General features: G+C 43.9%; 2 protein-coding genes across 2 annotated transcripts in view; one reads left to right on the top strand and one right to left on the bottom strand.

Moving 5' to 3' along the window:
* mylk4a (myosin light chain kinase family, member 4a) overlaps positions 1–10,114 on the bottom strand; it is a 41,628-nt gene extending 31,514 nt beyond the window's left edge. Inside the window, exons 1-2 of the mRNA XM_064346619.1 lie at positions 9,965–10,114; positions 2,390–2,642 (exon numbers count right to left, since the gene is read on the bottom strand). Of these exons, the coding sequence (XP_064202689.1) occupies positions 2,390–2,642; positions 9,965–10,020 (309 nt within the window). The 5' untranslated portion in view covers positions 10,021–10,114. The remainder of the gene's footprint in view (positions 1–2,389; positions 2,643–9,964) is intronic.
* Positions 3,388–17,698, top strand: wrnip1 (WRN helicase interacting protein 1). Its single transcript, XM_064346621.1, has 7 exons — positions 3,388–4,173; positions 8,311–8,505; positions 10,035–10,279; positions 13,685–13,908; positions 15,432–15,587; positions 16,161–16,240; positions 16,569–17,698. The coding sequence occupies exons 1-7, from the start codon at positions 3,532–3,534 to the stop codon at positions 16,848–16,850; spliced, it is 1,824 nt and encodes a 607-aa protein (XP_064202691.1). The 5' UTR covers positions 3,388–3,531; the 3' UTR covers positions 16,851–17,698.
* Positions 17,699–17,903: the final 205 nt, after the last annotated feature.

Raw genomic sequence — 17,903 nt, 5'->3', positions numbered from 1 at the left:
TGGTATAATATAACTGTCTACCTGTCTTTGTTTGAATATTTAATGTTTTTTTTTTTTTTCTAGGAAAATTAGCAAGTGACAATGATAGCACAGGCACTTAATGCTCTCAGTATTAGCGCGCAAAATATATCATCACCCCGACAACAACAGAAAAAAAAAATAGATGGCCAATCGCAAACCAGCACAGTGCAAAGTGAATGAAAACTGACCAATTGCAAACCAGTACAGTGCAAGCTGAAAGTAAACGTGCCACACCACAAATGAGTCCTAAATATTTCAAATACTGTAGATGCCTGACCTGAAAATATAAACATATGGCCAACATCCTTAAAACCATACAGTGATGAAAATACAATATATATGATATTTATAACCTTTACTCTGGGAAAAAATATACAAAATGTGGAAAGTTCTCACATAGAGGATAAGATGTGTAGGATGAAAAGTAAGCCAAAAAAGCACCTTCATTTCCTGGGCACACTTCTACAAATCTAGTCAATTCCCTTGTCTCCTTGAAAGCCACACACACAGTTTGGACGTGTCAGGCACTGGCTCTTTGCAATAGCTCTGGGACAGAATGATAGAATACCTCCCAACCTACCGGCACATGCAGCTGACCACTACTGGTCAAAATCAAGAGCTATTTACAGACCCACTGCAGAGACCTTGACAGAACCAAAATAAACTAATGTCAATAACAATACCACGAACAACCCACATCACAGTGAAACTAAACAAATACTGATTGGTAGTTTGACATCTTGAAGTGCATATTCTTCAATTTGTAAAAAATTATATTTTGTAATGGGTAATATTGGCAATAAATTTATTTTTTATTTTTAAATAAGGTGAAATTTTATTCATGAAATGATTTGCTTTTTCTCACAGAGAATCTCTCTCACATAGAGCGCAGACCAAGAAGTGCAATAATCAGTTATGACTGATTCTGGTCACCATTCACACTGGACAGCTGTTTTGCACCACAGTAGCAGATTTTCCTGAGCTCTTGTTTGCAGCATATACAAAATCAAAATTCTAACAGTTTTTGGGAGAAAATGTTTTCATTTTTTACGACTGAGCCTCACAGTTGGGAACCGACTCCTTGCCACTCCAGTGCCAACTGCAGCTGGCAGTCCTATTGTAAAGTACATTTGAGTGGCAGTATGGTACAATAGTTAGGAAACTGGGCTTGAAACTCACATGTTGAATGTTCAAATCAAAGGTAAGATGCAATTGTAACTCAGTTCAGTTCAATTTTATTTGTATATAAGTCACGCTGGATAAGACCATTTATCAAAATGCCTTAAAAAAGACTAAATGTATGACTGATTCATCAAGTACATGTAGACCGCCTGTACCAGGAGTTCGAAGTTTAGACTTCCAATGCAGTTTCTATGTAGCTTAGCTCAGTAACTGCATTATGAAAAACAATAAAAAATTTAAAACATTGGCTAGCAGAACATGCTTCAGAGGCCATGCGTACATGTCTGGAATGGAATTTGACACTTCCGCAGCAGGATGGGACAACACAATACAATTTATAAAGAAATGTTTGGTTCTGCAATTTTTCTGTATACTTTTTATCGTGTAGTGATACTCCTCTAATGGTGACCTGCAGTCATTACATCCTGCTCTAAAGGTACTTGTCCACTAGATGCCACTATCCATCCACTAAAACTGGTGGGCAATTCCATTCCTGTAGAGCCAGTGTGTTGCCTCTGTAGATTTTTGTTGTCACCAATTATACTGGCCAAATTATCCAATTAGCTGAATACACTTATGCTGGTTTAACTGGATTAAACCACAATAAGATGTTTCCTGTTGGGATGCAGGATCAGACTACAGCTGTCATCCATGAATGTACCAAGAAATGTAGCGAAGGTATCAATTACTAAATGATTGGGCTAATTAAATAATTCAGACCCAAAGCTGGCATGAAATCCAGAAGCAGATGCCCTCCGTTACTCCATGATCACTCCAGGTTGCTCTTTCAATGCACTGAAGCCTCTATATCAGGGGTGTACAACAAGGTCTGATCCGTTTCAGGATTTTGTGCCAACTTCAGCTCTTTATTATTTAATTATCTCATTCACATCTTGATCAGACATTTGTATAAGCGCCAGCCACAGACTGCAGGAGTAACCTAAAGATTTTACTGTGCTGAAGTACAGGAGTGAACTAGCATAGGTCATGGAGTTGTCAGAAAACTAAGGTAAGTGGTTGGAACAAAAATCAGCATGCAGATCAGCCCTCCAGCGCCAGGGCTGTGCAGCCCTGCTCTTTTTATCCACAGAGGGTGTATGGAGGGTACCCAAGTGAATCTGTGAACTTTCCCCACATTAGCATAGCAGTGATCCACAGAAAAAAAAATAGCTAGGGTTCTCCATACCTGCGCAAAGTATCTCTCCATTTTCATATGCTTCAGCTCCCAGAAGCTCTTCATGGTCTCCACCCTCTCCAGGCAGTGGAAAAACACCAGCTTGGTCAGGGGCTGGCTGTCAGAACGGCTGCGAACAGTCTTCAGTCGCGCAACCTTGGCCGAGGGAGAGACAGGGCCCTGCTCCCGCTCTTCCTGGCTGCTCTCTGCCCTCTTCAGTGGGGTGACCTCTGACCTTCTCTCGCAAACTGGCTTCTTATCTGAACTGAAATAATACAAACACAAAAACAAATAATACTTGAACACAGGCCCGTGATCTACCTGCTCATAACATATTTTTTGATTATGAAGTAGCTGAAGTGCAGAAATGAAAATCCAAAGCCTATGTCCATGAATTCAGTTTCCATATGGGGTGTTGCCATTGTGCCTACTGAGTACTGCATACTGTAACTAGAATTGTTTCAGGAAATACCAAGCTGTGCAAATGAATATTGTTTAGAATTTAAGCAATGTACGCTGAGCTGGCTGCTTAGTATATTTCATTTAAACATTTGAGAGGTTAGAACATAGTTACAGGTTTCATTAAAACTACCTAGTCTGGCATAGTTAAACATGAAGTCTCACAATTGTTGGTCTAATTTGAGCAATTAATTAAAATGGAAATATTGGAGACATGTCTCCCCAAAACCTACAAGTATGTGTGAGAACCATGTGCGTGAGAAAGCAGATCACAAATTCTTGTCTGTTTATCTTTTTGTTATTCAGGAAATCATTCAGTTCAAGATGTACTCAGTACCTCATTCAGTTAGCCTACTATTTAAAAAAATTAAAAATTAATCTGGCCCTCTCTTTTACTTAGGCCTACTACTTGTGCTCTCACTAGTTCTTATTGTTGGCTCGCTAGATTTTGCAACTAGCCAAACTACGACGCTGCGACACTCGCAGACTACGTGTCCCACAATGCCGTGCAGTTGTCGACTTTTTGGTTTTGACTTTGCAACAATATTTATGTTTTATTATTTAGTACAGACATCGAAACTGTTGTGTATTGTGCGTTAAATTATAATAGCTTTGAATTTTATTCATTTAGTAGTTGTTTTGAGGTTTTTTTGTCGCAGAAATTATACGACATTCCCGACAGCTTCGCGGGAAATATGGCGCAAGAAACAGGCAAAGCTGATGCTGTGCAGTGTCCTGTATGTTTAGGTGATTTCGAAGCGTACGCAATCAACGCTCACTTGGACAATTGCCTGTTGAACGATGCAAAGTCTCCCACATCAGGTACTGATGGAGACAGCGCTTCCGAAAGCGGACCACCTCACAAAAAATGCCGCATTTCAAGTGTTAACGCGTCAGAGAACAGCGATGCCCCGGCGGGGACAGCAAACCCAGAAAGCAAAGTGCATCGCGGTGCGCCGTCCTCGGTTTTTACTATGTTTCAGAGGAACAAAGCTCAGAACCAGGGCGAACGTAGCACGTTTTTCTCCAGCAAGCAGACCGTCCCTTCTGCAAACAGCATAGGTGCCAAACGCGCTGCTCTAGAGGAGAAGGAATGTATGTCCCCTCACCGGGTTAAGAATGATGGAACTGCAATGTCGGGCTTGACCCCGACCTGTCTGCCTGCACACTCACTGTTAGATAGTGGCAAGCCTTTAGCGGAACTAATGCGACCCAATACTCTCGAAGAATATTTTGGACAAAATAAAATTGTGGGAGAGAGCACTCTGATACGATCGCTGTTGGACTCTCAGGAAATCCCTTCACTGATTCTGTGGGGACCACCTGGATGCGGAAAGGTAGGCTGTGGTGTGATTTGGGGTGTGAAAACGTTTGTAGTTAGTAATATACTAACTAACCTACAGTTGTTGGGTTCCAAGAAAGTCTGTAATGGTACACAACTGCTAGCTAGCTAGCAAGAAACTTGCAGCATTTTGCTATTTGGCAAAATAGCATACTGTCTAGCCTAGCCTGCATACTTATGCAAATGTTAAATGTACAAATCAAGTCTCAGTTAGGTTTGAAGAACATTTTCCCGGAAGAATTGGGCCCATCTTTTTCTGAATTAAAAAAACTGAGGTTGTAACAGCGTGTCACTGGGCGCCGTTATATGGACGGTGAGAGTTTATCTCTATATAGTTCGATGATTCCAAAAGCTAAAGATACTGTTGCATACATGGGACATAATGCCGAACGGTTCTCCGTTCATTGCTCGTTTAGCGAGTATTGTCCGGCTCTGACCCTGCGAGCTCCTCAGACGCAGAGCTGGCGTGGATCAGAACACCGCGAGCAGAAATAGAAACAGACGCTGACACGCGGGAATCAGCGATTTCGCACCTGGTGTAACATGTAACCTACTTTTAAGTTTGCAGATATAAAACCAATTCATTTTTATATTAGGGGGGTGATGAGATTCACATGCTGTATCAAGTTATCCAGTTATATTTTTGATATCATATAAATAACTGCTGAAGAAAACAGCAGTATGAACTACAACTTAGCTAAATGGCCTGTTAAGTTAATACTTCAATATTTTTCAGGATTACCAGAATGTGACACTTAACCAAAGCCATTTTGTTTCAATTTTAAGAAATGAAGGGACAGAGTGAAATACAGCTGTCACAAGTAGCCTACAGCATTAGTTTGTGCTTCTGTAGGCCTACTGTGTGTGCTTGAGTGTTACACCCTGTCGTCTGTCCTGAACGGAGAACATCTGGAATTATGCACTTTGATATTACATTACACTCAGTGGAGCATATTCATGATGGGAGTACCCTATTGGCTAACTTGCATATGCCATAGGAGTCTAAGAAATGGATCTAGTGCATGCTGAGTGGCTCATCCTGTTAAGGCACTGTTCAAGTGCATGGATGAGCCCCACGGCCTGGTATCCAGTCCGATGAGTGGCGCTGGGTATCGCTGGTTTCAATGGAGACAACGATTTTGCCTACACTGTACCAAATCCATAGCTATTGTTGCAGTGGGGAGCAGTGACATGATTAGGCGCTCCAATTTGGGAAGAAAAAGGGTGAGGAAGCATTAAAAAAATAGTAAAACAAGATAAATTGAGGCTAATTGCTTGTTTAATTTGGTTTAGTTTCAATAGAACATTCTAGAACTTTATTTAAATGACCTTGAAGCAGTTACAGCATTTTGTTTTAACTTCATTTTGATTGCTACAGATAGGAGTTTAGTTACTGCAGTTAATGGAAGGAGAGGGCACAGACCAAAAGTCCATGTTCCGTGGTCACGTTAAAGTTCACGGTTCTTAAATTTACTGGCAGGAGAGTGAGGCTGCCTAAATGCCAGGGTGATTCACAGTGCAGACCAGCTCATAATATTTTGCGATTGAGTTCAAAGTCTGGCCTGGCTTTTATGAGTGTGTGATTGACAGAACATGGCAGCTCTACTGTAATGGTATTTTCCAAGTCTCCCTCTCTTATCTCTATTTAAATTATTTCTGTATGTCCTTGACAAACACCCTCATCCGCTGTGACTTACTATTCACAATTTTGTGTGTTTTATTATATGATGAAAAGTGTAGGCTATAATGTATAAGCCTCTTTTTCCATCCAGCCGGTTAGCTAGCTACAGTACAGATTCGACTAATCCCGTTAGCACAAATCCCCATGTGACTCAGAACTGACGAGGTTCTGGCCAATTAATGTTGGGAATATCTGAAATATTTTCCAAGGAGTCTGACTTACCAGACGGACAGTTCAGGGGCCGAAACATTTGCTCTGTGAGAGAAGATTTGGAAAACCTGTCTTCACAAAAAATACAGGGTGGACAAATCAGGGTAGTTTGGATGTAAAGATGATCTATGAATGAGACTGGGATGTCAAACTCCAGTCCTGGATTGCCACTATGTCTGCCGGTATTTTTGGTTTCCGTTCAATCGGAAGCTGAATATGGCCTTGGGAATGACGTATGTAGACTCTTTAGGCAATCAATGACATAAATGAATCCCTGAAACGTCCCAAAAAACCAGCAGGCACTGCAGCCCTCCTGGACTGCAATTTGACACCCCTGGTTTAGTGGCAGGAATGAATCCAATTGAGCTTTATGTTGTGAAACTATAAACCCATAAAACACTACCCATAAAGGCTTCACTGATTGCTTTTGGAAAAAATAGCTCTTGGCACAATGGGCTCATCTCTTAAGTCAGAAATAGCACATGAACTTGCAGTGGAACAAATATAAACCCTAATCTCTCTGTTTGGTATTCTGGTGCTCCCAGGACCTTCGTTGTAAGACCCAGGATTACCTGTATATGCTTGGTAATGGCCATTGAACCTTATTTTTAGATTCACTGGCCATTTGTTTCCATTTCACTTTTAAATATTGTCACATTTAGTGGAATGGTATTGAGGAATATGAGGGTGCCAAAAACCACAATAAGAAAGGCACCCCTTGAATATCCCCTACAATATATGAGCTGTCATTTTTTGACAGGGTGCTTTGAGAATTAATTGTCTGCGTGAACCTACATCCACCAACAGCCAGTGTTGTTCGAATCAATGTTGCATGCCAAAATGACGAATTAGGCCTAAATGTTGATCAAGTGACTCAAACATGTGCCTCATTTAGCAGTTGAACATGCTATACCTACTGTTTTGCTGATATTGTTTTTACAGATATGTGTATAATTTCAAAAAGGTTCTGCAGGAATAGAATTGTAGTAGTGGGACTTAGCCTAAATCTATGAGAGTCCACTTTCAGAACACGTTTTTAAGCTGCTATTAAAGTGTCATCTGATGCTGCACACATATTCAACTTCCAAATAGACCACATAGGTGAGCATCATGGGGTTTTGCCAATATATGTTTGCCAATAAACATTGCCTAGATGCCCTAGATGTTAGCATTGAGCCAGCACAGGGCTGTACACTAACATTTTTTCCAAGGAGTGCTTGTGCTCCGAAATTTAGGAACTCACTAATACATCCAAATTACTATATATATGCTTCTTTATTATTTTTCGAGTTAGCGTACATCGATTTTCAGGAGCAAATAGTCATAAAATGGGAGCAATGTCCAGCCCTGATTCAGTCTCCTTCATACCTCCATGTTGACCAACTGAGAGATGGATGCATACATCCGCAAACTGTGCGTTGTGATGAAGTCGCTGAGACAGTTCCACGTACAGCGATTGCCGTCAAAACATGACTCGCTGCCCTTTCTGAAGGCATCAGGTTTCATCATAACTATTTTGCTTGTTTATAGGTTCTTATGAGTATGCTTCTAAGACTGTATTGGCTGGGAACTGTCTTCAGGAGTTAGCCAGTGCTAATTAGTGCTTTCCGAACCAGGCAGGGTAGTTGCTGATAAAAGTGAAAAGTAAAAAAAAGATTTTCCAGCAGAGGAACTCTTCTTTTTGAAAGATTTTTTTTGGGGTGTCAGCAGTCTGTTCTGGCAAGCCATTGGGTAAATGCAGTGAATCCTGCAGAGAGTATTCTAGATTCCTGAATTCATACTAGACTCAAAAACAAGGAATTTAACTTGAAGTGAATATAAATTCATTACCTGAAGTCCTTATTTACTACCTCGCGCCTTCCCCCCACATCCACCCCCTCACCATTTCCTGCCCTGACTAAACCACGGCAGTGCTAACTCCATCCTGGAGAGGGAAGGTCTTCTGAGTAACTCTAGAGAGGTTTTAGAGAAGCCGCTAATTTCAGAACATTATTCCTGCCATCCTGAAAAGCCATGAGATAGTTACTTCCTCCCATCAATGTGAGGGCAGGGATGCTGTCAAATCACCACAGTGAACGGGGTGCCTGTGTCTCAGGGGTTTTGGTCCAGTAAACTGCTGATGCAAAACTCAAGGCAGGTAAATGTGCAGTGCACACACACAGTGAAACAGTTCATGCTGACATGCAGAAGACTGTGTGTGTAGATGTAGGTTTAATCTCTCCTCTCTGTGCCCACCCCCAGACCACCCTGGCCCACATCATCGCCAGCAGCAGCAAGAAGAGCGGTACCGCTCGCTTCGTCAAGCTCTCCGCCACCAGCACCTCCACTAATGAGGTGCGAGAAGTCATCAAGCAGGCCCAGAATGAACTACGGCTCTGCAGGAGGAAGACCATCCTCTTCATCGATGAGATCCACCGCTTCAACAAGAGCCAGCAGGTGTGCCAATGAGGATTGGTCTTTTTCACAGGAAAAAAAGTTTGTCTTTCTTAAAATGAGCAAATGTGCACTTTCCACTGCTCCAGCTTTTATATTTCATAGAAAGGATGGTTTCTTTTAAACTGAAAAAGTGCATGCCAGTACTCCGGTCAGAACAGATCTTTGGTATTTGTGCTTTAAGAGGGTAATAATGATTGCAGCATCTCCCCCAACTGACGACTCTGCTGTTATTTTGACCATATGAAACAGTGCTGTGAGGATGTTTGTGTTGTAAGTTATCATGAGATATAAATGTGTTTGATGCATTGCTCGTAGGTGGTAACGGTGTGGTCGTAATTATTACACTGAATCCTGAAGCCACCATGAAATGGGCTCTGAACACATGACCAGTGCATGAAGATTAGTGTTTGATATGGGCCCCTTTGGGAGCGCATGTATCAAGGGCATAAGCTGACCGTCCCACTACACAGTAAATTTTCCATTAGATTGCCCCTCCAAACCGAGGTGTGCCACGTGACATCACAGCAAACTCTCTGTCTGCCCATTTTGGGACAGCAGCTTGGACTTTGGCTGCCAGCAAATGCTGGGTTTTCCAGGGGAAAAGCAACTAGACACCATGCTGCCTCTGTACCCTTCTTTACCCCTTGGGTTTTATTATTGTTGTTTTTAACACCAATGTCAACTTAACTAATGCTGCTATGCAGACTGGCACCTCTGCCCACCGCTCACTCTCAGGCACTTAGTAGGCTGCTGGGGCTGACACTTCTCACCATTTTAACACAAACGGAATGATCACTGCAAATCCCTCTGCAGAATAAGAACAGCCTCACTGTGTGAGAGTCTGTGTGTGAGTGTGTATGGGTGTGTGTGTTTGTGTTTGTGTGTGTGTTTGTTTGCGTGTGCTTGTGTGTGTGTGTTTGTGTGTGTTTTTTGTGTGTGCTTGTTTGTATGTGTTTGTGTGTGTACATGGCAACAGCTTTGTGTATATCGGAGTGCCCGTTGCCGTAATGCAGAGAACTTAAGCCATCTGTCCGCTGCGCCTTAGTGTTTGTGAAAGTGCCGATCTCAAAATAAACGCAGATTAACCTGCTGAAGCAGTACTCAATCCAAACCCCCCACTCTCTTTAGTCCCGTGGCTCTACAGTACTTTCAGGGGCTCCTCTTGTTTTTGGTGCAGCAAGGGCATCATTTAACATTGAAATTTAAACGCATGGTTCATTTCCTCAACCGATGGTTGGATTACGGTGATTGCACTGATGTATTAATCACAAATAGGGAACCGGAGTCTAGGCATGTAGTATCATATTATATTGGCATTATTACATCATCATTGCGTTGCCAGTATGTTATATTGTCAGCATTGTCATAGATCGGAGTGCAGTGACCACTGTTTCACAGGTACAAGTTCAGAGAGTAACGTAGAGCTAAATAAGGCATGCGAGGTGGAAGGCGGACTCACCGTTGGTTTTCGGACGCGTTCTGGATATTCAGGGATTTTTTGACTTTGCCTCCCATGTCCCTCCCCGCAGGACACCTTCCTCCCCCACGTGGAGTGCGGGACGGTGACGCTGATCGGGGCGACCACGGAGAACCCCTCGTTCCAGGTGAACGCGGCGCTGCTGAGCCGCTGCCGGGTGCTGGTGCTGGAGAAGCTGAGCGTGGAGGCGATGGGCGCGATCCTGCGACGGGCCGCCGCCGCGCTCGGGCTGCGGGTGCGGGGAGCGCCGGTCGTCGGGGGCGACGGGGACTCTGCGGAGCGCGCGAGCGGATCTGAGTGAGTGCTCCGGGAAAGACCCCGTTATCAAGGAGGGCGTGGAATTTCAGAGCGCCATGTGTCATCCGGATGAGCCGGCCGCCAGGAATTCCTTGACGCTGATTGGTGGGAGGGGATTTCGGCCCCGCTGGTTCCATGTGCTCTTCTCTGTTAAGGCATTCTTTCTATACTTCTTAAATTGCAATAGCAGCTAGAGGACACATATAGGAATGCAGGCAGCACATTACCAGTTCAGGTTTGTGTACTTACCATTGCAATGAATCACGCATGCTAAGCATGTGTAGGCAGTGGCTTCATATAAATTTATAGCTGTGCACACTGGGTAATAACCTGTAGTCCATTATTCATTCTTGATTATTTTTTTGTAGTGGACTTCCTCTACAGGACAAACATTGGTGTCCACATTACATCCCAGGTAGAGCAAATATTTCTGTAGGACTTGCTTTTTTCATATGATAAATGTATAAACTTTAGTATAGTATATTCTGGTTTTTGCCATCTGTTTTTTTGTCGTGTGTGTGTGTGCGCACTTCTGCAGTAAAGAGAGTCAGTTATTCACTGGCAGCAGTAATGTTCATATCGCCCTTGTGAACAGGGTGCATTTGGATGATTGAGTTTTGGAGAGGGCCATCGTTGTTTTCATGGAGAATGCTGGCTTAAACAGTGTGGGTCGGGGTGCTGAAGTGTGCCAAGGGCTGAGTTTACATGCCAAACTGAAAATGCTAAGTTGCAAGCCTTCGCATTCTGAAGGCTTGCAACTAAGCATCCTTATGGTTGACTATTCAAGCGGTCAGGTTCTAACTGTGATCCCTGATATCTGTCGTTAAATACTGGTCACAGTGAAATCAAAATTCCCTTTTTCATCAATTTAGTCAATTCTCAATAACCACCTGAGCATGTCTTGAAGTACGTATTCCAGACATTTTCACTGCAAAGCTTTTTTCCCTCCACTTTCTGGAAAGCAATTTTAATTTTCCGTTCCCCTCCAATCAACATTCTGGTCAAACATGTTACAATATTTAGTGTTAAAAAACATAGGTTTTTCATAGTTTTTTTTTGTTTTAGGAGTGCATCTCTGTTACTCGTTGATACCTTGAAATCATGTTTACCAAGGACTTTTTTCTGCACAATTAGTAAATTGTCAAACCAATGCTGTGATATGTAGAGCAACCGTAGGTGACAAAATACAAAATTGAGGAAAATAGGACAGTACTGTGCCTTGTTGCTGCAATTCTACTTCAGCATGGCGTCAGAATCTGTCACCATTGATTGAAATATTATTCCAACTGATCAATGCTTTTCAAAGTAAGCAATGCTGATTAGCATGCTGGAGTAGCTTTTAAAAAAGGTTTGAAGGTCATTCTCCACAATATGCTTGAAAATGTGCATCGCAGCTGAAATTTAACTGGATACGATATAAAATGGTCACATCACTTGCCCCTACCCCAATTATGCGGATTCACTAGAATATTGTAGAATTGTCTCCTGAATTCACTCCTCGTGGGGCTAGAGCCCCCTGTCTCTGTATGACAGAGAATAATGGGGGAAAACGTGCCAGATTTTCTAACCTGCGTCAGCCAGTGTGGGGTTCTTGCAGTCCCTTGTTGACCTATGAGATTTTAAGGGCTGTCACTTGTCAGCAGTAAGCTGATCTTAATGGATGGTTTATAAAAGATGATGGGAATTTGGCTGCACGTTAGTTCACCCTTGCCAAGCAGGGTGGTGAGTCTAGTTTCCTAGGCCTCTCATTTGCTGAAGGACATCTCAAATGTCCTCACCAGCCGTCCTTATGCTTGTGTATATAAAGTTATGCGATTCCCTGAGGTTTCTACGTAGATCCACCAGCATAGTCTTGTCTTTGGGGTCATCTTTTATTGCAGAGATTTCAAGTGGTTGTTTTGTTTACGAAAATCCGTTGACCTGTGAAATTGTGAGAAGAATCATTTGATTTAAATGCAACAGTCACGTGTCAAGCCTTGAGTCCAAGAAAAAAAGTTGACCGTCTGCTTCTTTTTGGATATGTTTTTTTTAGCTCTGGCCAGAGTTGCTGTGTAGAAGATGACGTAATACACAATGCTCCCAAGACCTGCATATACAAGCTGGAAAACTGATAGACTTTGTATGTAGTACCACATTAATGTAGCTTCTGATGCTTCCAGAAACTAAAACCTTGTGCTGTTATGCTGGTTTTATGAGTTGCTTGCTGCTGTGTTGTGATTAGCACCTCACTACGTAGGCCATACGCAGAGAAGCATCAACAATACAACATCATTGAGCTTCTGGTCTCAAAATGGATGCTGCTCATCACCCAGGGGGATGGTACTGATGGTGGTTGAGCCAAATCATCCCTACCTCCCCTTCACCTAAAAGCACATCCTCTGGGGAGGAGGGCTTGAGTTGTCCATTCCAGGGTTGTCCATTCCATCCATTATATATACCCGCTTACCGTGAGCAGGGTCGCGGGGGGGTGCATTGGGCGAGAGGCATCTGCAGTGCTCCTCACAAGATTCAAAGTTCAATAACCACTACAACACACTGCCATTATCCCACAAGTGTGTGGGTGCACTTTACCAACCAGGACAATTAGTGGCCGGAAGAGGGGACAGTTTTTGGGGTTGGTGGGGGACATCGGAGAACAGTGATCACTGCAGCTCTTAGACTTGCTGCCTGGGATAGGAATATGTTCTCTCTCTTGTGCACATACATACACACATGCACGCAGACACACACACACACACACACAGGCACACATACACACGCACATGCCTCAAAGTGCTTTCTGTGTGGTCGCTAAGAATCTCAGCTTCACAAGTAACGTGAGGGAATTTACATGGCTAGTGTTTAATCTCCGTATTGAGTTTCACTTCGAAAACGCTTGCAAGTTGTTTTCTGTCGGGGTGGGTTGTTTACCTCTTAGGTCCTTTGCCATGTGTCACTTTATCGGAGGTTGGGCGTTGACTGTGTTCATATTTGCTATCGTGCCAGTCATACACCATGGATACAACAAAACTCAGTTATAAGCCATGGATGTTTCTGGTAAATCTGATCCAAAGTCCAATACTCTACTCCTCTCTCTTTCTACCCATTCAGGTTGTGTTTTTTTTCCCCCAAGGTCCACGATAACTTTGTCTTTATCGTTCTCAAGCTTTTTTTAAAAAATTATTTTATCTCTTTCTAATTTAGCCAAATATTCTTCAGAAGGTTACTAGAAAACTCTGAGATTCCTTGCATCCATTCAGATTGTGGTTTTCGCTGAAGCATTAAGCTGAATTTTTTCTGGAATGATTTGGTACATAAGGCAATGTCATTTTTTTTCACTAAGCGGGTTTCAATGCTGCGTTGCACTCACTGATACTAAATTTACCCAGTTTTTTACGAAAGGTGTCTACTGTTGCTGTTTCACAGGCTGAGGGTGTTAATCGAGCAGAAGGCCCTGGACACCATCGCCTATCTGTGCGATGGAGATGCCCGCACTGGGCTAAACGGGCTCCAGTTGGCGGTACAGGCCCGGATCAGTGCTGCCAGGCTGGGGCAGACCAAACCCGGTGGCACCAGTCAGGACGTCCTGGTACAGGAGGACCATATCAAAGAGGGGCTTCAGAGGTCCCACATCCTTTATGATAAAGCAGGTGAGCTCACTGCATTGGCTGATCCTCTGTGACAGGGCAGGTGAGCTCAGCTGGTGGGTTGATTTTTGTACAACAGGGTAGATGGGCTCGCCTCATTTTATAAGTAATTCAGCCAGCAGCCTGACCGTATTATGATGATCGCCTGCCTGTTGGTAGAAGCTAGGCTGGGTTTCGCTTGGCTAGTACTTTGACAGACCTCTGGAGAAATCTTAGCTGCTGTTGGAAATTGTGTGGGTTGGCAGGAACAATTGGATGACAGGCTCTCTTTTTGGACCAATCAGAAGTCCAGTGCTCCAGCACAATGATGGGGACACTGTGCTGTAGGAGAAAGCATATTTTTGAAGAGCCATCAAACCGTGGGTCTTGCTGTGGCCAATAAAATGCCCCTTGATCACAATCTCTGCAATGAAAAGGAATGGTAGCCTGGCAAAATTCTCAACATGGCTTTCTCAATATAGCGCTGTCCTGTTTATCTTTGATTGCATAACATGGAAATTCCCCTGGCCTTTCAGAAGCCCATGTACGGCAGGCAGTTTTGGGGATGCTAAGCAGCTGTTTGAGCTCACAGGCTCTAAAGCAGTGGAGTAGTTTAAAAACATGCAGCAACGGGAGCCTGAATGGGGATGATGGTTTTTTGGGTGGGGTGTGGGTCCAGGACCCTCTCAGTTCCTACTCTTGGTCATCCTGGGATCACCACCAAAATTGGGCAGAGGCCCAGCCGTGGTGTACAGTCTGAAGGGGCCGGCTGATGACAGTGACACACACAGTAAACCCACAGACTGCCTGGCTCCAGTGCCAGGGCCCTAAGGGGGGAGGGGGCAGCTGTCAGGGTTGTCAAGAGGTGACCCAGGACGAAAGCCTCTTCACCAATCCCCAGGGAAACCCCTATTATTTGAGTTGGGTTCTTGTGTTCAGAGCTCCTGGGAGCGGCTGTCGGAAACTGGAATGCGAGCGCCCCATGCTGTGTTGGCACTTGGGGACTACATGAGGGCGCGGCTGAGCCCTGAGTAATACATGGAGATTAGGAGAGAGAGCGACAAGGCCTTCTGTAATGGAGCTCTCTCACGCAAGGGCCTCCATCAAAGCAATGTTTAATAAAGGAGAGTCTGCAAAAAGAACTGGGGACCTTAGTAAAGGCTACACATTAAGATGTAAAGCTATTATTATTATTATTATTATCGTTATCATTATTACAGGCTTTAGTTGTGTCAGTTGGAAGGTTGCCATGTAAATTCAGTGTCATTCTGCTCTACAGCTGGCTCTGAGGCCTGAGGAGCGACGCTCAGACAGAGGCATTCTGACCGCAGGTCACGCTAGCGCACACCACTGTAGCCCCTTACATAACAGCAGGACGAGCTTTACTGTTCCTAGGCCTCCGCCCTGCCCGCTCCTGCTTATTTTTCTGGCCAATTAAACAGGCCTGGGAGGTGACTGATGAATGGTGGATTTTTAGGGGTGATGACTGGCAACCGGAGTTGTTGTAACAAACCAACTCTTCCCCCTCCTTCCCCTCTCGAGTAAAGGTGAGGAGCACTATAACTGCATCTCCGCCCTACACAAATCCATGAGGGGCTCCCATGCTAACGCTGCCCTCTACTGGCTGGGCCGAATGCTGGAGGGGGGAGAGGATCCACTCTACGTGGCCCGGAGGTTGGTCCGGTTTGCAAGCGAGGATGTGGGTGAGTGACATGGGGGGGGGGTGTGCCACCAGTGGGGGGTTTGAGTGAAATTGGTAGGCTGTGTGTCACTAGTGGGAATTTGGGTTTGTGAAATTGGTGGGAGTGTATAGCGTAAGGAGGATATAGATGAGTAACACTGAGGATGGGTGGGTCAGTGGTGGGACGTTTGCTCATTTAGGCTATGCAGTGCTGTACTCTGGCCTCGTTGTTGTACCATGTGTGTCACAACCATATTTTTCAGTGCCAGTTTTAAAGAACATAGACTTTCTATGGTTTGATTTTGATTGTTTCTGAAATCAATGTTTGCATAAAAAAACAACATTCTCTAAAACTTGGTCTCAAAACATGAATTACAAAGAGTATTAACGGGCATAGACTGGATAGAGGTCTTGTCAGTTCACTTGGAAGAAAGTGGTGGTTGTCAGTGCAGAAAAGTAGTTCAGTAAATGACTCCTGTATGAGTCTGCGGTACATGTCTGAGATCAGCTTGTGATCTCCCATCGCTTCCTGTTCAGAGATGGATCTCGTAGCGTGTGTTACAGCGTTCCCACATTTCCTGTGTCTCTTACCTAGGCCTGGCTGATCCCGCCGCTCTTCCCCAGGCCGTGGCCGCGTTCCAGGCCTGCCACTTCATTGGCATGCCGGAGTGTGAGGTGAGTTCAGGCAGCGGCCACCCAGAGCACTGGGACGCTGGTCAGCGTTTGAGGACCAGCTGTGACCATCGTAGCTTCTTCCGTCTTTTCCTGCACAAAACCTGGCCAGAATTATATTCTTATATATGCAGTCCATTTACCATTTGTCTAGGTGCAGCAGTGTAGCATAATGGGTAGGGAACTGGGCTTGATCTCCAAGGTTGTAGATTTGATTCCCAGCTGGGACAGTGTAAGCTGTGTAAGTCACTCTATATAAAAAAATGATAATATACTTTTCTCAGAGCCCTTCCTCTGTCCTTCTCTCTCTCCCCTCTCATTGACTCTGCAGGTGATCCTTGCACAGTGTGTGATCTATCTGGCCCGGGCCCCCAAATCAGTGGAGGTGTACAAGGCGTACACCAACGTGAAGGCCTGCCTGAGAAACCAGCGAGGGCCCCTGCCCCCCGTACCCCTCCACCTCCGCAACGCCCCCACCAAGCTTATGAAGAACCTGGGCTACGCCAAGGGGTACAAGTACAACCCCGCCTTCAGCGAGGCGGTGGAGCAGGACTACCTTCCTGAGGAGCTGAGAGAGGTGGACTTCTTCACCTGGACGCCCTCTAATCTTTAGCCCTGTGCACCTTAGTAACCTCTAAGGTGGCCCCATAAACCAGTTGGCCCCATGGTTGCAAATGTGGCCCCTGGCAGCTATGCATTCCCCTGTAAACCAGAGGCCCCTGTTGCAGCCTCTGTATCCGCTGTGAGTGTTTGAATGCATAGCCAGTGTAGCTATTTGACGGACGTTGAAGCTTAACCTTTTTTACCCCACTAAATTCCAGTCCTTTATTCCAGTCCTTTAAACCAACTCCAAAATCCAGTCCAAGCCAAATCAACCCAGTCAGCTGAATCCAAACCAATTCAGTCAATTCAAATACCATTCAATTAAACCAATCTTGTCAATAACATCCACTTCTCAGCAGGTGATACAGACAAGATCAGTGTAGTGTCGTGTCCTCCCCTTCTCAAGGCCAGCTTACTATAGGATCACTGTGTAGTACAGGACATTGCACTTGATCTTAGCCAAAAGGCTGAGAACCTGATCTTTTAGGGCCAAAGGGGGTGAATTTGTTCATTGAAATCATTTAAATGACATAAAAGGCAGACTGAAATCAAAAAGCCTGATGCAATCTCCAGAATTTTCAGGGATGCAGGCTTTGCAGATTGTATTACCCTCCACTGTTACGTTATAACCGGAGACAACTTCGATTCCTACTCATTAATTTAAGATGATGTTGAAATCACAAATATGGGGTTTTTTCATTACTCTTTTTCAAATTGAATGCATTATGTTCTATGTGATTCTCAAAAATTGTATTTTCTGGCTGTACTTAATGCTTTATATTAAAGATGGAAATGTGTGTGAAATGTGATTTATCACTGTTGTTTCAGTTGTACAATAAAAAAAAAATTTCATTTAAAGTTTTGACTTGCATTTATATTTAACAATGAAGGATCGTGCCCCTAATCGTCCATCGATTCAAGTTCCTATGTGTATTGAACGGCAATTAACCGTTTTTTCTTTTAAGTATGTGAATGTTGGCTATATTGTACTCGAAATCATGCATTTCCGAATATCAAAGTTTGTATGTCAGAGGAAATAACAGATATTTTGTATCCATTTTCA

This window comes from Anguilla rostrata, chromosome 8 (genome assembly GCF_018555375.3).
Source record: "Anguilla rostrata isolate EN2019 chromosome 8, ASM1855537v3, whole genome shotgun sequence".
NCBI classification, from domain to species: domain Eukaryota; kingdom Metazoa; phylum Chordata; class Actinopteri; order Anguilliformes; family Anguillidae; genus Anguilla; species Anguilla rostrata.
This window is presented reverse-complemented; position numbering and strand designations above follow the sequence as displayed.